This window comes from Brienomyrus brachyistius, chromosome 2 (genome assembly GCF_023856365.1).
Source record: "Brienomyrus brachyistius isolate T26 chromosome 2, BBRACH_0.4, whole genome shotgun sequence".
Lineage (NCBI taxonomy): Eukaryota > Metazoa > Chordata > Actinopteri > Osteoglossiformes > Mormyridae > Brienomyrus > Brienomyrus brachyistius.
This window is the reverse complement of record NC_064534.1, coordinates 21,613,184-21,628,440: the sequence shown is the minus strand read 5'-3', so window position 1 is coordinate 21,628,440 and position 15,257 is coordinate 21,613,184. Positions and strand designations below refer to the sequence as shown.

The 15,257-nt window shown below is 56.2% G+C and overlaps 1 protein-coding gene across 14 annotated transcripts in view; it reads right to left on the bottom strand.

Moving 5' to 3' along the window:
- The window catches only part of arvcfb (ARVCF delta catenin family member b), a 123,711-nt gene that overhangs the window by 28,409 nt on the left and 80,045 nt on the right, over positions 1-15,257 (bottom strand). For 12 of the 14 annotated variants that reach the window (XR_007385083.1, XM_048994103.1, XM_048994193.1 and 9 more), the window contains 4 exons: positions 8,262-8,420; positions 6,954-7,064; positions 4,030-4,646; positions 1,313-1,827 (listed from right to left, as the gene is read on the bottom strand). Coding sequence is in view for 13 of the 14 variants with exons in the window: in XM_048994103.1 (XP_048850060.1) it covers positions 1,313-1,827; positions 4,030-4,646; positions 6,954-7,064; positions 8,262-8,420 (1,402 nt within the window). In the remaining variant the exon portion in view is untranslated. The remainder of the gene's footprint in view (positions 1-1,312; positions 1,828-4,029; positions 4,647-6,953; positions 7,065-8,261; positions 8,421-15,257) is intronic. The other 2 variants (XM_048994165.1, XM_048994172.1) reach the window with 1 other exon arrangement.

Sequence of the window (15,257 nt, the reverse complement as noted above, 5' to 3'; positions counted from 1 at the left end):
AGATTTCCAAAACCTAAATTAAGGATTAAATAATATAAAGCGGATATATTTTCGGTTGGCTTTGTGAGTGCGGCCCGTACTGGCTGGCTGACGGATGCTTTGGTACACAGCATAACGCAGAAACTAGGAGTTACGGCACATAAAGGGCTTAAGAAAATACCGACGGCTCCGTCCGTCTCAGCTGTTGAAGCCATCGGCTGCAGCCACGTCGGCCCCGCACCGGCCCCGCGGGCCCAGAATAGCACAAACAGCCGACGCAAAGAGCTCCATTTCCAAGACATGCAATTACGTTTAATTGTAGCAGAGCGTGCTGGTGCCAGGCACGTTGCAACGCGTTCACCGCAAAACCCACATGGCCTGTGCTGACCTTCATGACGGCACAGCCTTTTTTTAGCCTGGGGAAATGCCACAGACCCCTTTGAAAATCGTAACTGGGGTGTGAACGGAGCTTATGAGAGGGAGGGATGTCAGCCTTCTGAATTTCTTATAGAATGAACTTGATTTTAAATTCAATGTCTAAACTCTATTTCGCTTTAAAAATACATCCAATATCCATGAGCCATTCATTGCAGAGTTCAGGAGAGACGGGAGCCCAGGTCAGGAAGGACCATGCTGCCCCACCCCCATGGGCACAGGGAGAGCGTGTACACTCACGTGTCACACCCACAGAGGGGCGAGGCCGCAGCAAGGCACAGCAGGACCCCGAGGCGTCTTCCCTGCCCAAGCTGTGCCCCCCTCCCTGAAGCATGTCCCCTGCTCAAGCCATGTCCCCCCTAGCCCCCCCTCCCTGAGGTATGTCCCCTGCCTGAGCCATGTCCCCCCCCCCCCCCCCTGACGTGTGTTCCCTGCCCGAGCCATGTCCCCCCCCCTCCCTGAGGTGAGTTCCCTGCCCGAGCCATGTCCCCCCCCCCTCCCTGAGGTGAGTTCCCTGCCCGAGCCATGTCCCCCCCCCCCCCCCTGACGTGTGTTCCCTGCCCGAGCCATGTCCCCCCCCCCTCCCTGAGGTGAGTTCCCTGCCCGAGCCATGTCCCCCCCCCCCCCCCTGACGTGTGTTCCCTGCCCGAGCCATGTCCCCCCCCCCCCCCCCTGACGTGTGTTCCCTGCCCGAGCCATGTCCCCCCCCCCCCTCCCTGAGGTGAGTTCCCTGCCCGAGCCATGTCCCCCCCCCCCCCCTGACGTGTGTCCCCTGCCCGAGCCATGTCCCCCCCCCCCCCCCTGACGTGTGTCCCCTGCCCGAGCCATGTCCCCCCCCCCCCCCCCTGACGTGTGTCCCCTGCCCGAGCCATGTCCCTGTCCCCCCCACCGCACTGACCCGTGACGAGCTCCCGGACTTCCATGTCACTGGTCTTCCTCAACAGCCGGATCAGAGCAGGGATGCCGTCACAGTTCTTGATGGCCACCTTGTTGTCGTGGTCCCTGCCGTAGGAGATGTTCCGCAGGGCCCCACAGGCCTTGCGGTGCACCTCGGGCCGCGGGTGGTCCAGCAGGCCCACCAGCAGCGGGACCCCCTTCAGCTGCCGCACCTCCTTCTTCACCTTGTCATTCTCGTAGCACAGGTGCTGCAGGTAGGCGGCCGCGTTGGACTTGACCGGGTCCACGGGGTGGCCCAGCATGGCGATGACCTCGGGCAGATCGGGGTCGCGCCACCGCGGATCTTTACGGACGCTGTCTGCTGACGGGGAGCGCCGCCCGCCCATCGGCCCCATGCGGTCCAGGCTGGCCAAGCTGCCCAGTTCGGCCTGAGCCAGAGGGGCCGGGTACAAGTTGGGCATGTAGGGGTGACGGTCATCGATCAGGTCTGCCTCGATGGGGTCCTCATAACCCCCTCTGGGGTAAAACAAACAAAGAGAGTGTAAGGGGGGAGACATTTGGGGGACTGAGTCAAGAGGAGGGATGATGGGGAGATAAAATGAGAGATGGAACGATGGGAGACAGGTGAGAGAGACAGGGAGCTCAACACATGCCATCCTGAGAAGAGCACCGTCCCAAAACAACGCCCCCCAGGAGATTTGGGTACCTGTCTGCGTCAGCAGAGGGAGGCAGAATGCCTTCTGATTTATTAACAGACAGGGAAGGAGATTGGGGGGGGGGGTGGCACAGTTCAAGGGAATGTGGTGAGGAACGCATACAAGACGCTAAGAATCATCCCACAGCTAACACCCAGCTCCTTAGGTAATGGTGTATTCCTGTAGCTGTACCTAGGGTACAACAGAAAATCCCCTTTGGCTCTGTGTGGCCGAAAAGGAGACCATCTTCAGGCAAACATCCTTCCAAAAATCTACGAAGATTATAATGGACACAAGTTCATTATAAAAATGCTCACCGGCCAATTTCCCCTGACACAAGGGGAGAAGGGTGGGGGAGGACAGCGCTTTGGGGTCAGTGCCCATCTAGCCCACGTCATTCTGCTTTTTAGACCAAAACACAGGCTGCTCTCAACATTCCTCTGGCCCGTGGGTACGACTCCATCCAGAAGGGGGCATCACACTTGAAGACCAGAAGCAGATCTGGCACCCCTATCTGCAGCCATAACACCACCTCCCAGACGGCTCTGATTTACCTCACATCTCTGGCGTATACGCCAGTCTGAGTGTCCATCTTTCAGCCTGTCTGCCTCTCTGTCCGTCCGTCCATCCACCCATCCATCCATCCATCCATCCATCCCTCTGCTGGTATCTGTCCATTTGTCTCTCTCCCATGAATCTCATATTGTCCTTTTCATTGTTCTTAATTTGTTCCCCATCAGCCCCCAAGGCACCTGTTCCAACACTACAGACTGCCCCCCCCCCCCCCAATCTCCACTGAGGCCGGCAGGTCGACAGATTCACGCAAAGTGAGACAGGCCATCAGAATTGGGGCAATGATCCCTGCCATTTAAAAGCAGCCATTAATCATGCTGACAGGCCGGTTGGGGGACTAGATGTGACATCACATGATTCACTAATGAATTAAATATACTACAGGGACTAATAGGGACCCTGTAGAAAGGGGGACCGTTTTCAGAGAAATGTCTTCATTTAAGGCTCTTTTAACATTAATTACAAGATCGTAACAGGCGCAGCACAAGGCTGTAATTAAGACACTTTAATTGTAGCTCTCACTAAATTGGTTCCTGTCAACGTCTGTTTTTATAGGGGTCCGATAAGAATGGGGGGCCTCCATGGACACTGAACACATTCGTCACGCAGTCCTGGGCACAGTGTGTGTTTTGAAGGATCCTTGGTAAAACACGCCGGGGAGATTAAATGCTCCCCAGCTGGCTTGTGGATGCTGAGCCAGGGGTGTCAGGCGACCAAACATGAAAGACCGAACGGACACCAGTAGTAGGAGGGGTCTCGTCCATGGTGTCAGTGTCTGTATGCTTTAGGGCCTCATGACCCAACATGACACCTACAGGTCCATGTTGACCGCCTTCCAGCTGGGGGAGGTAGCATACAAACATTAACCCTGAGAGAAACTAAAATCACTGGGGAAGGGAATGGGTTCGAATCTCTCAGTGTCCCCAGCTCACAGCTTTGTACATCTTGCATTATGTGTATTGCAGGAAATGCCCTGCTGTACGACACGGAAGGAGGAGGAAGCAGTGAAGAGCTCCGAGAAGAGACACCCAGTATCTCACCAAGTATGGAGGGGGTCACACAGAGGACAAACAGACCTCCCTCCAGGAGGCCTCAGGAGACGAGGCGCCCTCTCCGACATTGACGTGCTTGAGTCAGCCACATTAAGTGATTCCTCTCTTGTCTTTCAGGGACAAAAATATCATCTATTTACATACAAATGCGCCGCTCCTGTCCTCCCGCTGACAGAGCGCGCTGGTGCGTTGTACACCAAATTACCGTCTCGCACGACTGTCATACTCATCCTCACAATCACAGCACTGTCTGCTACCAAACCAAATGACACCTCTCCTCATGCGATGCTATTCTACTCAGGAAATCAAAAAAAACACGGGAATGAAATGTCTATTTCTGTAGGCAGAAGCCGCAGTGTGGAGAGACAGAGAGGCGGACAGGATAGACACGAGCGTACCTGACCCGGGGGGTCTCTCTCATATGTCGGCCATGGTTGGCTCCACCCAGCGTGCGCCGATTGGCTGTAGAATAGTCGGACTCCAGGTCGTATGGCTCATCATCATCGGGGCCCAGGCTGCGCCGATCGTCCTCCAGGCCGTAGGGCTCGGCCTGGAAGCGCTCAGGCTGCGAGCGGTTCAGGTCGACGGTGCCCCCTAGGGGAACCTGGGGCTGCGCCACGTGACTGTAGTCATCCTTGCGGATGGGCAGTGTGTAACTGTTCTCGGGCCGGTAGCCACTGGAGGCCATGTATGGGTAGCGGGGTCGGTAGTTAACGCCCCGCGACAGGCTTCCATAGCTGTCAGGCAAGTCCCCGTAGCCGTCGTGGAGCCCATAATGGCGGTATGGGCCCTCCGGCGTCTCGCCGTACGAGTCGCTGTAGTTGTTGTAGGAGCGGGTCAACGTGGACGTGGCCTGTGGCGTGGAGAAGCGCTCTCCGTTCTTCATGAAGCGCCGGTCGATGGAGTTGGTGTAGCTGCCCAGAGGAGACGAGCCCTCGGGGAAGGGCAGCCCATCAGGGCCGAGTGGCAGCTGGCGCACGGTGCGAGTCGTCACTGTCTTCACCATCTTAGTGACCTGTGAGAACCGAGCAGAGAAGCGTCACTCTGGGGCTGGGGCTGGGGGGGGGGGGGGGGGGTCAATGCAAACATGCACAGCATCAATTCCACTTTCAGCACATGAGGCTTGTAGGAGGCGCTGTTCAGTATTCGAGAATGATCTTCCCAGAGACCAGCAGCGGAGCCCCTCTGCGTTCAAGGCCCCCACCCCACCCTGAGCCCCATGAGGGACACCAGAGCCCAACCACACTGTATGAACAGGGAACTAGTCAAAGACCAGCGATACAATACAGCATGAAGCAGAGGCAGGAGCTCAATGGAGGCCAATGGAGATGGTGTTGTCCTTCATACAAAACACGAATTATGCTCTTTATTTTATTAACCATGTTAATAACATATAATTATGTTAACTACGGGGTGGCATGGTGGTGTAGAGGTTAGCACTGTTGCCTCACACCTCTGGGTCCCGGGTTCGAGTCTCCGCCTGGGTCACATGTGTGTGGAGTTTGCATGTTCTCCCCATGTCGTTGTGGGGTTTCCTCCGGGTACTCCGGTTTCCCCCCACCGTCCAAAAACATGCTGAGGCTAACTGGAGTTGCTAAATTGCCCGTAGGTATGCATGTGTGAGTGAATGGTGTGTGAGTGTGCCCTGCGATGGGCTGGCCCCCCCGTCCTGGGTTGTTCCCTGCCTCGTGCCCATTGTTTCTGGGATAGGCTCCGGACCCCCCGTGACCCAGTAGGATAAGCGGTTTGGAAAATGGATGGATGGATGGATGTTAACTACACTCATTAACATCATTGCTAAGAAGCTAACCCAATAGCTAGACATATTCAGAGGGGTAAATTATACCCTGTAAATTTCATATGGTATTATCATGTTTTCCATCTTTACAGCTTGACATTTTGGCTCCTGCATATTTGTAGGACATGTTGTACATACTGATGATGTGGAACTCATTACTACGACCAGGTCTACGAGCGCACAGTGCAGTGGTTAGGACCAACATGGGACCCGGATCAGGAACTTACATGGAATCTCCCCCACAGAAATAATTATGATTTGACTGACAATGCCTGCTACTGCATGGAAGGATAACAGTCGATAAAAGCTGGGTACACCCCGCTGTAATCTCAGCACCGTAACACACCTCAGAGTACACTCCCCTGAAATCTCAGTCACGTAACACCTTGGTGAGTATGCTCCCTTGTAATTTCAGCCACGTAACGCCTTGGAGAGTACGCTCCCCTGTAATCTCAACCACGTAACACATTGGTGAGTATGCTGCCCTGTAATCTCAGTCACAAGACACCTCGGTGAGTATGCTGTCCTGTAATCTCGACCATGTAACACCTCGGTGACTATGCTCCCCTAATCTCAGCCATATAAATTCTTTGACGTAAGACACAAATTTTACAGTCATTAGAAGCAATGTTAAAAAGTTTCTAACATCACAGCAAACAGGATCACAAAAAGAGGTTGTGAGGGTCAGACTGACACACTGAAGCTGTTAAGAGTTTAGTGTAAAATTGTTTAATATCACCCAGCCACATCAGAGGAGCCAGCTGAATACTCAAAAAGAACCCAGCGTTTTCTTCAGCACTTCTGAAAGGGCAGGTTTTATTTTAGCTTCCCACTAATTGAAGTGGTTTGCTGAAAAAATGTTACCTAAATTAACAAAACATTTAATTAAAATGGGAAGCTTGATTAACATGTATTACAAGTTTCTCTCTCCTTCAGTTGTTAATTCTATGCGGCTCTTGTTTGGATTTACACCTTGAGTGGCGCAATGGGTACCAATAATGCCTGATACCACCATGGCTGAGGGTTAGAATCCCCTCTCCGCCATGTGTGGAGTTTGCATGTTCTCTCCCTCTCATGTGAGATTCCTTCTGCAAACCAAAAACAAGCAGTTAGGCTAATGATTTCGCAGAAACGTCTATTGTGTGTGTGTGTGTGTGTGTGTGTGTGTGTGTGTGTGTGTGTGTGTGTGTGTGTGTGTGTGTGTGTGTGTGTGGTCATGCATGTTATACATTGGGGGGACGAAACGTCTCCTTAAAGTGATAAAAACCTGCTATTTTGACCTCGTGGGGACATTTTTTTTTGACCCGATGAGGGGAAAATCAAATTTTATAATAAAATGAAATCTTTAAATGCAATCAAAAAACTAAAAATGGTAAAAGTGTGAGTTAACATAAGTACTGAGGAGCAGGCGATTAGCCTCCCAGGGAGCCACACTGCCAGAGTCGTTACTGAGGCACAGCGTACATGTTAGTACAGGCCGAGCCACATCAAACCAAAGGAAACCAAAGGAAACCAGCTCATTACAGAGTCAGAGTCCGCCGGGGTGGGTGTGGCCGGTTTGGACCCCACCAGTGTCTCGCTGACCACCACAGGGTGGTATGTGCGCCGTGTGACAGTTTTCACCACCTTTGTCACCTGTGGATGGGTGTGGGGGGGCGGGGGGTTATTCCACAAACAAAGCAACATTTACAATCCATTTAACCATGTCAATGAGGTCGATGGGTGGTAAAGTGAGGCGATGGGCTAGTGCTATGTGACGCATGACTGTGACCCGTGATGCGTGAGCCGTATGTCTGTGACCCGTAGTGCATGTGTCGTGTGTCTGTGAGGCGTGATGCATGAGCCGTACGTCTGTGACGCGCCGTATGTGTGTTAGACATGTGTGGATGTGGTGCCTGTGCCGCGCGACTGTGAGATGTGGTACCTGTGCCGCGCGTCTGTGAGATGTGGTGCTTGTGCCGCGCGTCTGTGAGCCGTGGTGCTTGTGCCGCGCGTCTGTGAGCCGTGGTGCTTGTGCCGCGCGTCTGTGAGCCGTGGTGCTTGTGCCGCGCGTCTGTGAGCCGTGGTGCTTGTGCCACGCGTCTATGAGATGTGGTGCCTGTGCTGCGTGTCTGTGAGACGTGGTGCCTGTGCCGTGTGTCTGTGAGACGTGGTGCCTGTGAGACGTGGTGCCTGTGAGACGTGGTGCCTGTGCTGTGTGTCTGTGAGACGTGGTGCCTGTGCTGTGTGTCTGTGAGACGTGGTGCCTGTGAGACGTGGTGCCTGTGAGACGTGGTGCCTGTGAGACGTGGTGCCTGTGCCGTGTGTCTGTGAGACGTGGTGCCTGTGCCGCGTGTCTGTGAGACGTGGTGCCTGTGCCGCGTGTCTGTGAGACGTGGTGCCTGTGCCGCGTGTCTGTGAGACGTGGTGCCTGTGAGACGTGGTGCCTGTGCTATACTGACTACATGTCTGTAATCACCCCACTTCCCAAGTAGCCCAGTTTCATGCTCTAGCTGTACCATGGTCTCCATACTTTACTGCGTTACAAACCTTCTGAGCTGTGAATGTGAGCGTTCAAACACAACAAACTGACCTCTGCTGGCAGGTAGCACACAGCTTAAACAGCTCTGAAAAGCGACCAGCCAAGGTTGGGCGTAACAGTGAACAAACTGTGGTTTCAAAATGTTAATTGGTGAGCCCATTGACACAGCAAAGAAAATGGGCCCACTAAGTTCATTGTGGGGTCCCTTACACCCTGGGTCTGGAATAGGGGGTAACAGCTCCCCCGGTGGACAACGCAAACATTCTGCACTGCCCCACTTCAGAGGATTCTGTTAAGCAGACAGCTGTCACCTTTGTCTCTGTACGACGTGTGGTCCCGTCATCGGAGGTGACCACGGACACGTGGGATGTGGGTGTGCCCGGGTCCTCCTCAATGGTCACGGTCTCCTCCACAATCTCCTGAGGCTCCTGCATCATTGCCAGGGACGTCTGGTTACTGGGACTCTGCTCCTGCGAGGAGGGAGGAGGGGTTAGAGAGACTCGGAAACGGAGCGGCAAGGTGCCAGGCCTGCTCCCCGCACTTGCAGTCTGGGAAGGATTTCACAGTCTTCCAGAGTTATAAGGGTGGGGGGAGTGTTTTAAAGTCTAAATTGGTCTTATTTTGGTACATTACTGAGAAGCACCCCTGAGGTATTCATGTTGATACTTAACTGCAAACAATGAACATTTAAATATCAGTCTTTGTAACTGACTCTAACTGACCTCCTTCTTAATTGCCTTCAGCAAGGATCTCAAAAAAAGAAAAAAAAACGTAACAAAACCCATAGATGACAGTGCGCCACGTTTGGATGGTTTGGCTATAAAATCCTGGCTGGCTTTCATGCATTCTTCGTTTGTCCCATTCATTAAGCGCGTGCCTGTTGTACGGCGCTTTTTCCGGGCGGGACCACACCCCCCGGCTGCTCGCGGCTTTAGCACGGCGGCGCTCTGACCCGCTGCGGTCAGTACTACAGCCTGGCGGGTTGCCAGAAAACGGGGGAATTAGGTCGAGCTTAACAAGGACTGTAAAATCGCTGCTGCGTCACGGGGAGCTGAGTAAAAGGAAAGCAGCCCGCCGAGTGCAGCGACATTAGACGCTGGAGACACGCCCCCAATTATGGTCTGGAATGGGGGGGGGGTTCGCACTCAGCTGAGTAGCACCACACAGATGACACGGGGGGGGGGGGCGGCAGGTACCCGTCAGGGCAACCACACCCCGGCATCGCAAAGACTCCCCTTATGAGGAACCCTGGTTACCCTAAGGACTCATATTTCACGTGTCTACTAAAAATACCATCCCCAACCCCACTGACGCCAGACACAGGGGGAAATGGGAAATTCCTGTGGCAGGACCACCTCTCCCTCCACCGGCAGAATGCATGCAGTCCTGCTGTCAGAGCATCCATTGTCAGGCAAAAATGGTGATCTGCTCGCAGGGCAGAGAAAGGATGGACCCTGGTGATCTGCTGACAGGGCAGAGGGAGGCCAGACCCTGGTGATCTGCTGACAGGGCAGAGGAAGGTCGGACCCTGGTGATCTGGTCACAGGGCAGAGAGAGATTGGACCCTGGTGATCTGCTCGCAGGGCAGAGGGAGGCCGGATCCTGGTGATCTGGTCACAGAGCAGAGGGAGATTGGACCCTGGTGATCTGCTCGCAGGGCAGAGGGAGGCCGGATCCTGGTGATCTGGTCACAGAGCAGAGGGAGATTGGACCCTGGTGATCTGCTAGCAGGGCAGAGGGAGGTCGGACCTTGGTGATCTGCTCGCAGGGCAGAGGGAGGCCGGACCTTGGTGATCTGCTGACAGGGTAGAGGGAGGCCGGACCTTGGTGATCTGCTGACAGGGCAGAGGGAGGCCGGACCTTGGTGATCTGCTGACAGGGCAGAGGGAGGCCGGACCTTGGTGATCTGCTGACAGGGCAGAGGGAGGCCGGACCTTGGTGATCTGCTGACAGGGCAGAGGGAGGCCGGACCTTGGTGATCTGCTGACAGGGCAGAGGGAGGCCGGACCTTGGTGATCTGCTGACAGGGCAGAGGGAGGCCGGACCTTGGTGATCTGCTGACAGGGCAGAGGGAGGCCGGACCTTGGTGATCTGGACCTGATCCTCACCTGCGCCTGTTGGGTTATATGGCAGCGTCGATGAACGTGTGTGTGGGAGGGGGGGTAGATCTGTCTTCTATCGCCCCCGCTACACAGTGAGTTTTTTCTGGGATTCTGCTGACTTTATTCTCAGGTTCTTAAGAAAACCTGGTACTTCCCGGGCAGGTGGGCAGTACCACGGTCAAACGCCACGTGGCCACACCAGCACATAGTACAGAGCTCAGCACATAGTACAGAGCTCAGCACATAGTACAGAGCTCAGCACATAGTACAGAGCTCAGCCCACAAACGCCTGGGCCGGGTACGGCCTTGTTTTAAGGTAACTGATCGATAGAGCTGACAGCCTAAAGAGAAAATAAAATATTTACAAGATCGATTTTATCTTGTAAGTAACACAAGACTACTGTTGGTTAGTGGTCACCTACTGCTGGGTAGTGGTCACCTAGTGCTGGTCAGTGGTCACCTACTGCTGTCACCTTAAATCACCTTTCTCGCTCACGTTTTAGACCAAATGCCCCTCATAGAATTAATCTCTCTGCAAAAACTATTGGTGTAGCCTGGAAGTTTCCAGTTTCCCAGAATTCCCGCCTTCTGACCAGCGGCGCTCTGGTAATTATGGGGCGGATCACCAAGAGGCAGCATATCTTTACCGTCATTAGAGGTTCGGACAAAGGCTGCACTGTAGCGCTCATCGCACTGAAACAAGACAAACAGCGTGAGCGTGGAGGTCAGCTGGAGGCGGGGCGGCTGGAGCGGATCCCAGCAGCCAGGCCGTCCCTGGAGGGGGGCACGCGGCCACTCTCTTAGCTAGTTAGCTTGTTAGCTGGCCATTTCCTAATCGACCGCGACGTGGACAGGAGGAAAGGGGGGGGAGCCTGATCCCTGCTCCACCTCTGTTCATCAGGGACAGGGAGCTGCTGGCATGGAGCTAATGGCAAATGATTGATTGTGCGGGGGGGGGGGGGGGGGGGTGCAACTCGATTGGCTGGACTCCTCCCCCCCCCCCCCCAGGTCACAGGAAAGGAGGCCAACAGCTTTGGCAGCATGCTTGGGGATCTGATCAGGGGCTGTGACATCTCACCGTCTCCCGGCAAGCTCCCCTGCCCAACTCACTTCATGGGCAAATATCCAGCCCTGCCCTTGAGCTCCATGGTGCTTAACCCCAAAGCACCAGCACGGGTCTGGTATCGATCTACCAGGCGCACTAATGTGCTGCCGCAAGCAACCTCTGACACCAGGAAGTAGAATCCACACAAACTGTGTTCGAAGCGAGCCATTTTTCCTCCTCGAGTTCCACTTTGGGACAGGAAAACATTTTGTGGTCCGACAGACATGTCTGGAGTAACTCCCTTAGGTACCAGTTTAATTTAAAAAAGGGTTTTCTAAGATGCTAACAACACAGACAGGTCAGACAGAAGGATTATAATGAGGAAGGTATTGCAGCAGATGATGCATTCTCCCCGAGAAGCATCGCAGTCGCTAAGGACAGGTAGACTTTTGTTTTATGCCATATTAAATTCTGATTTTCTCATCAAGGCTTAATTACTGTTTAGATTGCTTCTTCTGACACATGAAAAACTTAAGTGGCCAATCAATCGTTTGAGTCAAAACAACACGAAAGAGTCCTCCAAGAACAAAGCAAACAGCTATCAGTGACGGTGGGGGGGGGGGGCCATCAAAACACACACAAAAGGAGAGCAGAAAGTGGCTGTGAATATTTAAACCATCCCCGTCTTGGATCCCCCCCCCCACAAATTGCATCCCCTTCTCCAGGAAAAGTCATGAGAGCTTTTTCAAAACAATGACATATTTATTCAAAATTAGGGAGTGCTGAAGTGCCACACAAAGCCTACAAAGGATTCTACATCACTCTAAATCATTAAATATATTACTACTGATTATTAATCAAGTTGCTAAATTGCCCGTAGGTGTGCATGTGAGAGTGAATGGTGTGTGAGTGTGCCCTGCAATGGGCTGGCCCCCCATCCTGGGTTGTTCCCTAACCTCGTGCCCATTGCTTCCGGGATAGGCTCCGGACCCCCCGTGACCCAGTAGGATAAGCGGTTTGGAAAATGGATGGATGGATGGATGATTATTAATCATTGCTTCTTCTCAATGAATAGTAATCAGTAATTAAAGAAATTTAAGATGCTGAAGCATTTACCATCCACTGACTAGAATTATAGCTAAGTGCACAATGTAACACAAAGCCTCAGCGAAGTCTGAAAAAGATCGATCAGATACTTTTTTAGTTACCATTCAAGTGGGGTCAGTGGTGGCCTAATGGTTAGGGACACATACTTGAAATGGAAAAATTGCTGGTTCGAAACCTCGCCCATCAAAGTAATACTGAGGTAGCCTGAGCACGGTACCGCCCCAAAACACTACTCCCCAGGTGCTAAATTAGCTGTCCCCTGCTTTGTCACGGTGTGTGAAAAATGACAACTAATCACCTTTTCCTTCCCTATACAATGTATGAAATACTTTTTGAGTTATTGTGCTAACAGGAACAAGTGTCTGTGGTAGAGGACCCATGCCAAAACCATATGTTCTCCCCGTTCAGGGAATACAATTATGCAAATAAAGCAAAATACTACTGTTAAGTGATCTAACCAGATGACAATCAAACTCTGCATGAGAAATTCCATACATACTGGAATGTTATTTTAGGTTTACATGGGCCTTCTCCCACTGTCCTTGGGCGTTTGGGCCCTCTCCTGCGCTCCCCGGGCGTTTGGGCCCTCTCCTGCGCACCCCGGGCGTTTGGGCCCTCTCCTGCGCATCCCGGGCGTTTGGGCCCTCTCCTACTGTCCTTGGGCGTTTGGGCCCTCTCCTGCTCTCCCCGGGCGTTTGGGCCCTCTCCTGCGCTCCCCGGGCGTTTGGGCCCTCTCCTGCGCTCCCCGGGCGTTTGGGCCCTCTCCTGCTCTCCCCGGGCGTTTGGGCCCTCTCCTGCTCTCCCCGGGCGTTTGGGCCCTCTCCTGCTCTCCCCGGGCGTTTGGGCCCTCTCCTACTGTCCTTGGGCGTTTGGGCCCTCTCCTGCGCTCCCCGGGCGTTTGGGCCCTCTCCTGCGCTCCCCGGGCGTTTGGGCCCTCTCCTGCTCTCCCCGGGCGTTTGGGCCCTCTCCTGCGCTCCCCCGGGCGTTTGGGCCCTCTCCTGTTCTCCCCGGGCGTTTGGGCCCTCTCCTGCGCTCCCCGGGCGTTTGGGCCCTCTCCTGCTCTCCCCGGGCGTTTGGGCCCTCTCCTGCTCTCCCCGGGCGTTTGGGCCCTCTCCTGCTCTCCCCGGGCGTTTGGGCCCTCTCCTGCTCTCCCCGGGCGTTTGGGCCCTCTCCTGCGCTCCCCGGGCGTTTGGGCCCTCTCCTACTGTCCTTGGGCGTTTGGGCCCTCTCCTGCGCCCCCCGGGCGTTTGGGCCCTCTCCTGCGCCCCCCGGGCGTTTGGGCCCTCTCCTGCTCTCCCCGGGCATTTGGGCCCTCTCCTGCGCACCCCGGGCGTTTGGGCCCTCTCCTGCTCTCCCCGGGCGTTTGGGCCCTCTCCTACTGTCCTTGGGCGTTTGGGCCCTCTCCTGCGCCCCCCGGGCGTTTGGGCCCTCTCCTGCTCTCCCCGGGCGTTTGGGCCCTCTCCTGCGCCCCCCGGGCGTTTGGGCCCTCTCCTGCTCTCCCCGGGCGTTTGGGCCCTCTCCTGCGCTCCCCGGGCGTTTGGGCCCTCTCCTGCTCTCCCCGGGCGTTTGGGCCCTCTCCTGCGCTCCCCGGGCGTTTGGGCCCTCTCCTGCGCACCCCGGGCGTTTGGGCCCTCTCCTGCGCTCCCCGGGCGTTTGGGCCCTCTCCTGCTCTCCCCGGGCGTTTGGGCCCTCTCCTGCGCACCCCGGGCGTTTGGGCCCTCTCCTGCGCCCCCCGGGCGTTTGGGCCCTCTCCTGCTCTCCCCGGGCGTTTGGGCCCTCTCCTGCGCTCCCCGGGCGTTTGGGCCCTCTCCTGCGCTCCCCGGGCGTTTGGGCCCTCTCCTGCTCTCCCCGGGCGTTTGGGCCCTCTCCTGCTCTCCCCGGGCGTTTGGGCCCTCTCCTGCGCTCCCCGGGCGTTTGGGCCCTCTCCTGCTCTCCCCGGGCGTTTGGGCCCTCTCCTGCTCTCCCCGGGCGTTTGGGCCCTCTCCTACTGTCCTTGGGCGTTTGGGCCCTCTCCTGAGCTCCCCGGGCGTTTGGGCCCTCTCCTGCGCTCCCCGGGCGTTTGGGCCCTCTCCTGAGCTCCCCGGGCGTTTGGGCCCTCTCCTGCGCTCCCCGGGCGTTTGGGCCCTCTCCTGCTCTCCCCGGGCGTTTGGGCCCTCTCCTGCGCACCCCGGGCGTTTGGGCCCTCTCCTGCGCCCCCCGGGCGTTTGGGCCCTCTCCTGCTCTCCCCGGGCGTTTGGGCCCTCTCCTGCGCTCCCCGGGCGTTTGGGCCCTCTCCTGCGCTCCCCGGGCGTTTGGGGCCCTCTCCTGCTCTCCCCGGGCGTTTGGGCCCTCTCCTGCGCTCCCCGGGCGTTTGGGCCCTCTCCTGCTCTCCCCCGGGCGTTTGGGCCCTCTCCTGCTCTCCCCGGGCGTTTGGGCCCTCTCCTGCGCTCCCCGGGCGTTTGGGCCCTCTCCTGCGCTCCCCGGGCGTTTGGGCCCTCTCCTGCTCTCCCCGGGCGTTTGGGCCCTCTCCTGCGCATCCCGGGCGTTTGGGCCCTCTCCTACTGTCCTTGGGCGTTTGGGCCCTCTCCTACTGTCCTTGGGCGTTTGGGCCCTCTCCTGAGCTCCCCGGGCGTTTGGGCCCTCTCCTGAGCTCCCCGGGCGTTTGGGCCCTCTCCTGCTCTCCCCGGGCGTTTGGGCCCTCTCCTGCGCATCCCGGGCGTTTGGGCCCTCTCCTACTGTCCTTGGGCGTTTGGGCCCTCTCCTGCTCTCCCCGGGCGTTTGGGCCCTCTCCTGAGCTCCCCGGGCGTTTGGGCCCTCTCCTGCTCTCCCCGGGCGTTTGGGCCCTCTCCTGAGCTCCCCGGGCGTTTGGGCCCTCTCCTGCGCACCCCGGGCGTTTGGGCCCTCTCCTGCGCTCCCCGGGCGTTTGGGCCCTCTCCTGCGCTCCCCGGGCGTTTGGGCCCTCTCCTGCTCTCCCCGGGCGTTTGGGCCCTCTCCTGCTTTCTGCATGTTTGATGGAAGTGGCACAGATGCACATGACACTTAGATAACCTCCACAGCGTTAGCTTCTCTATCCC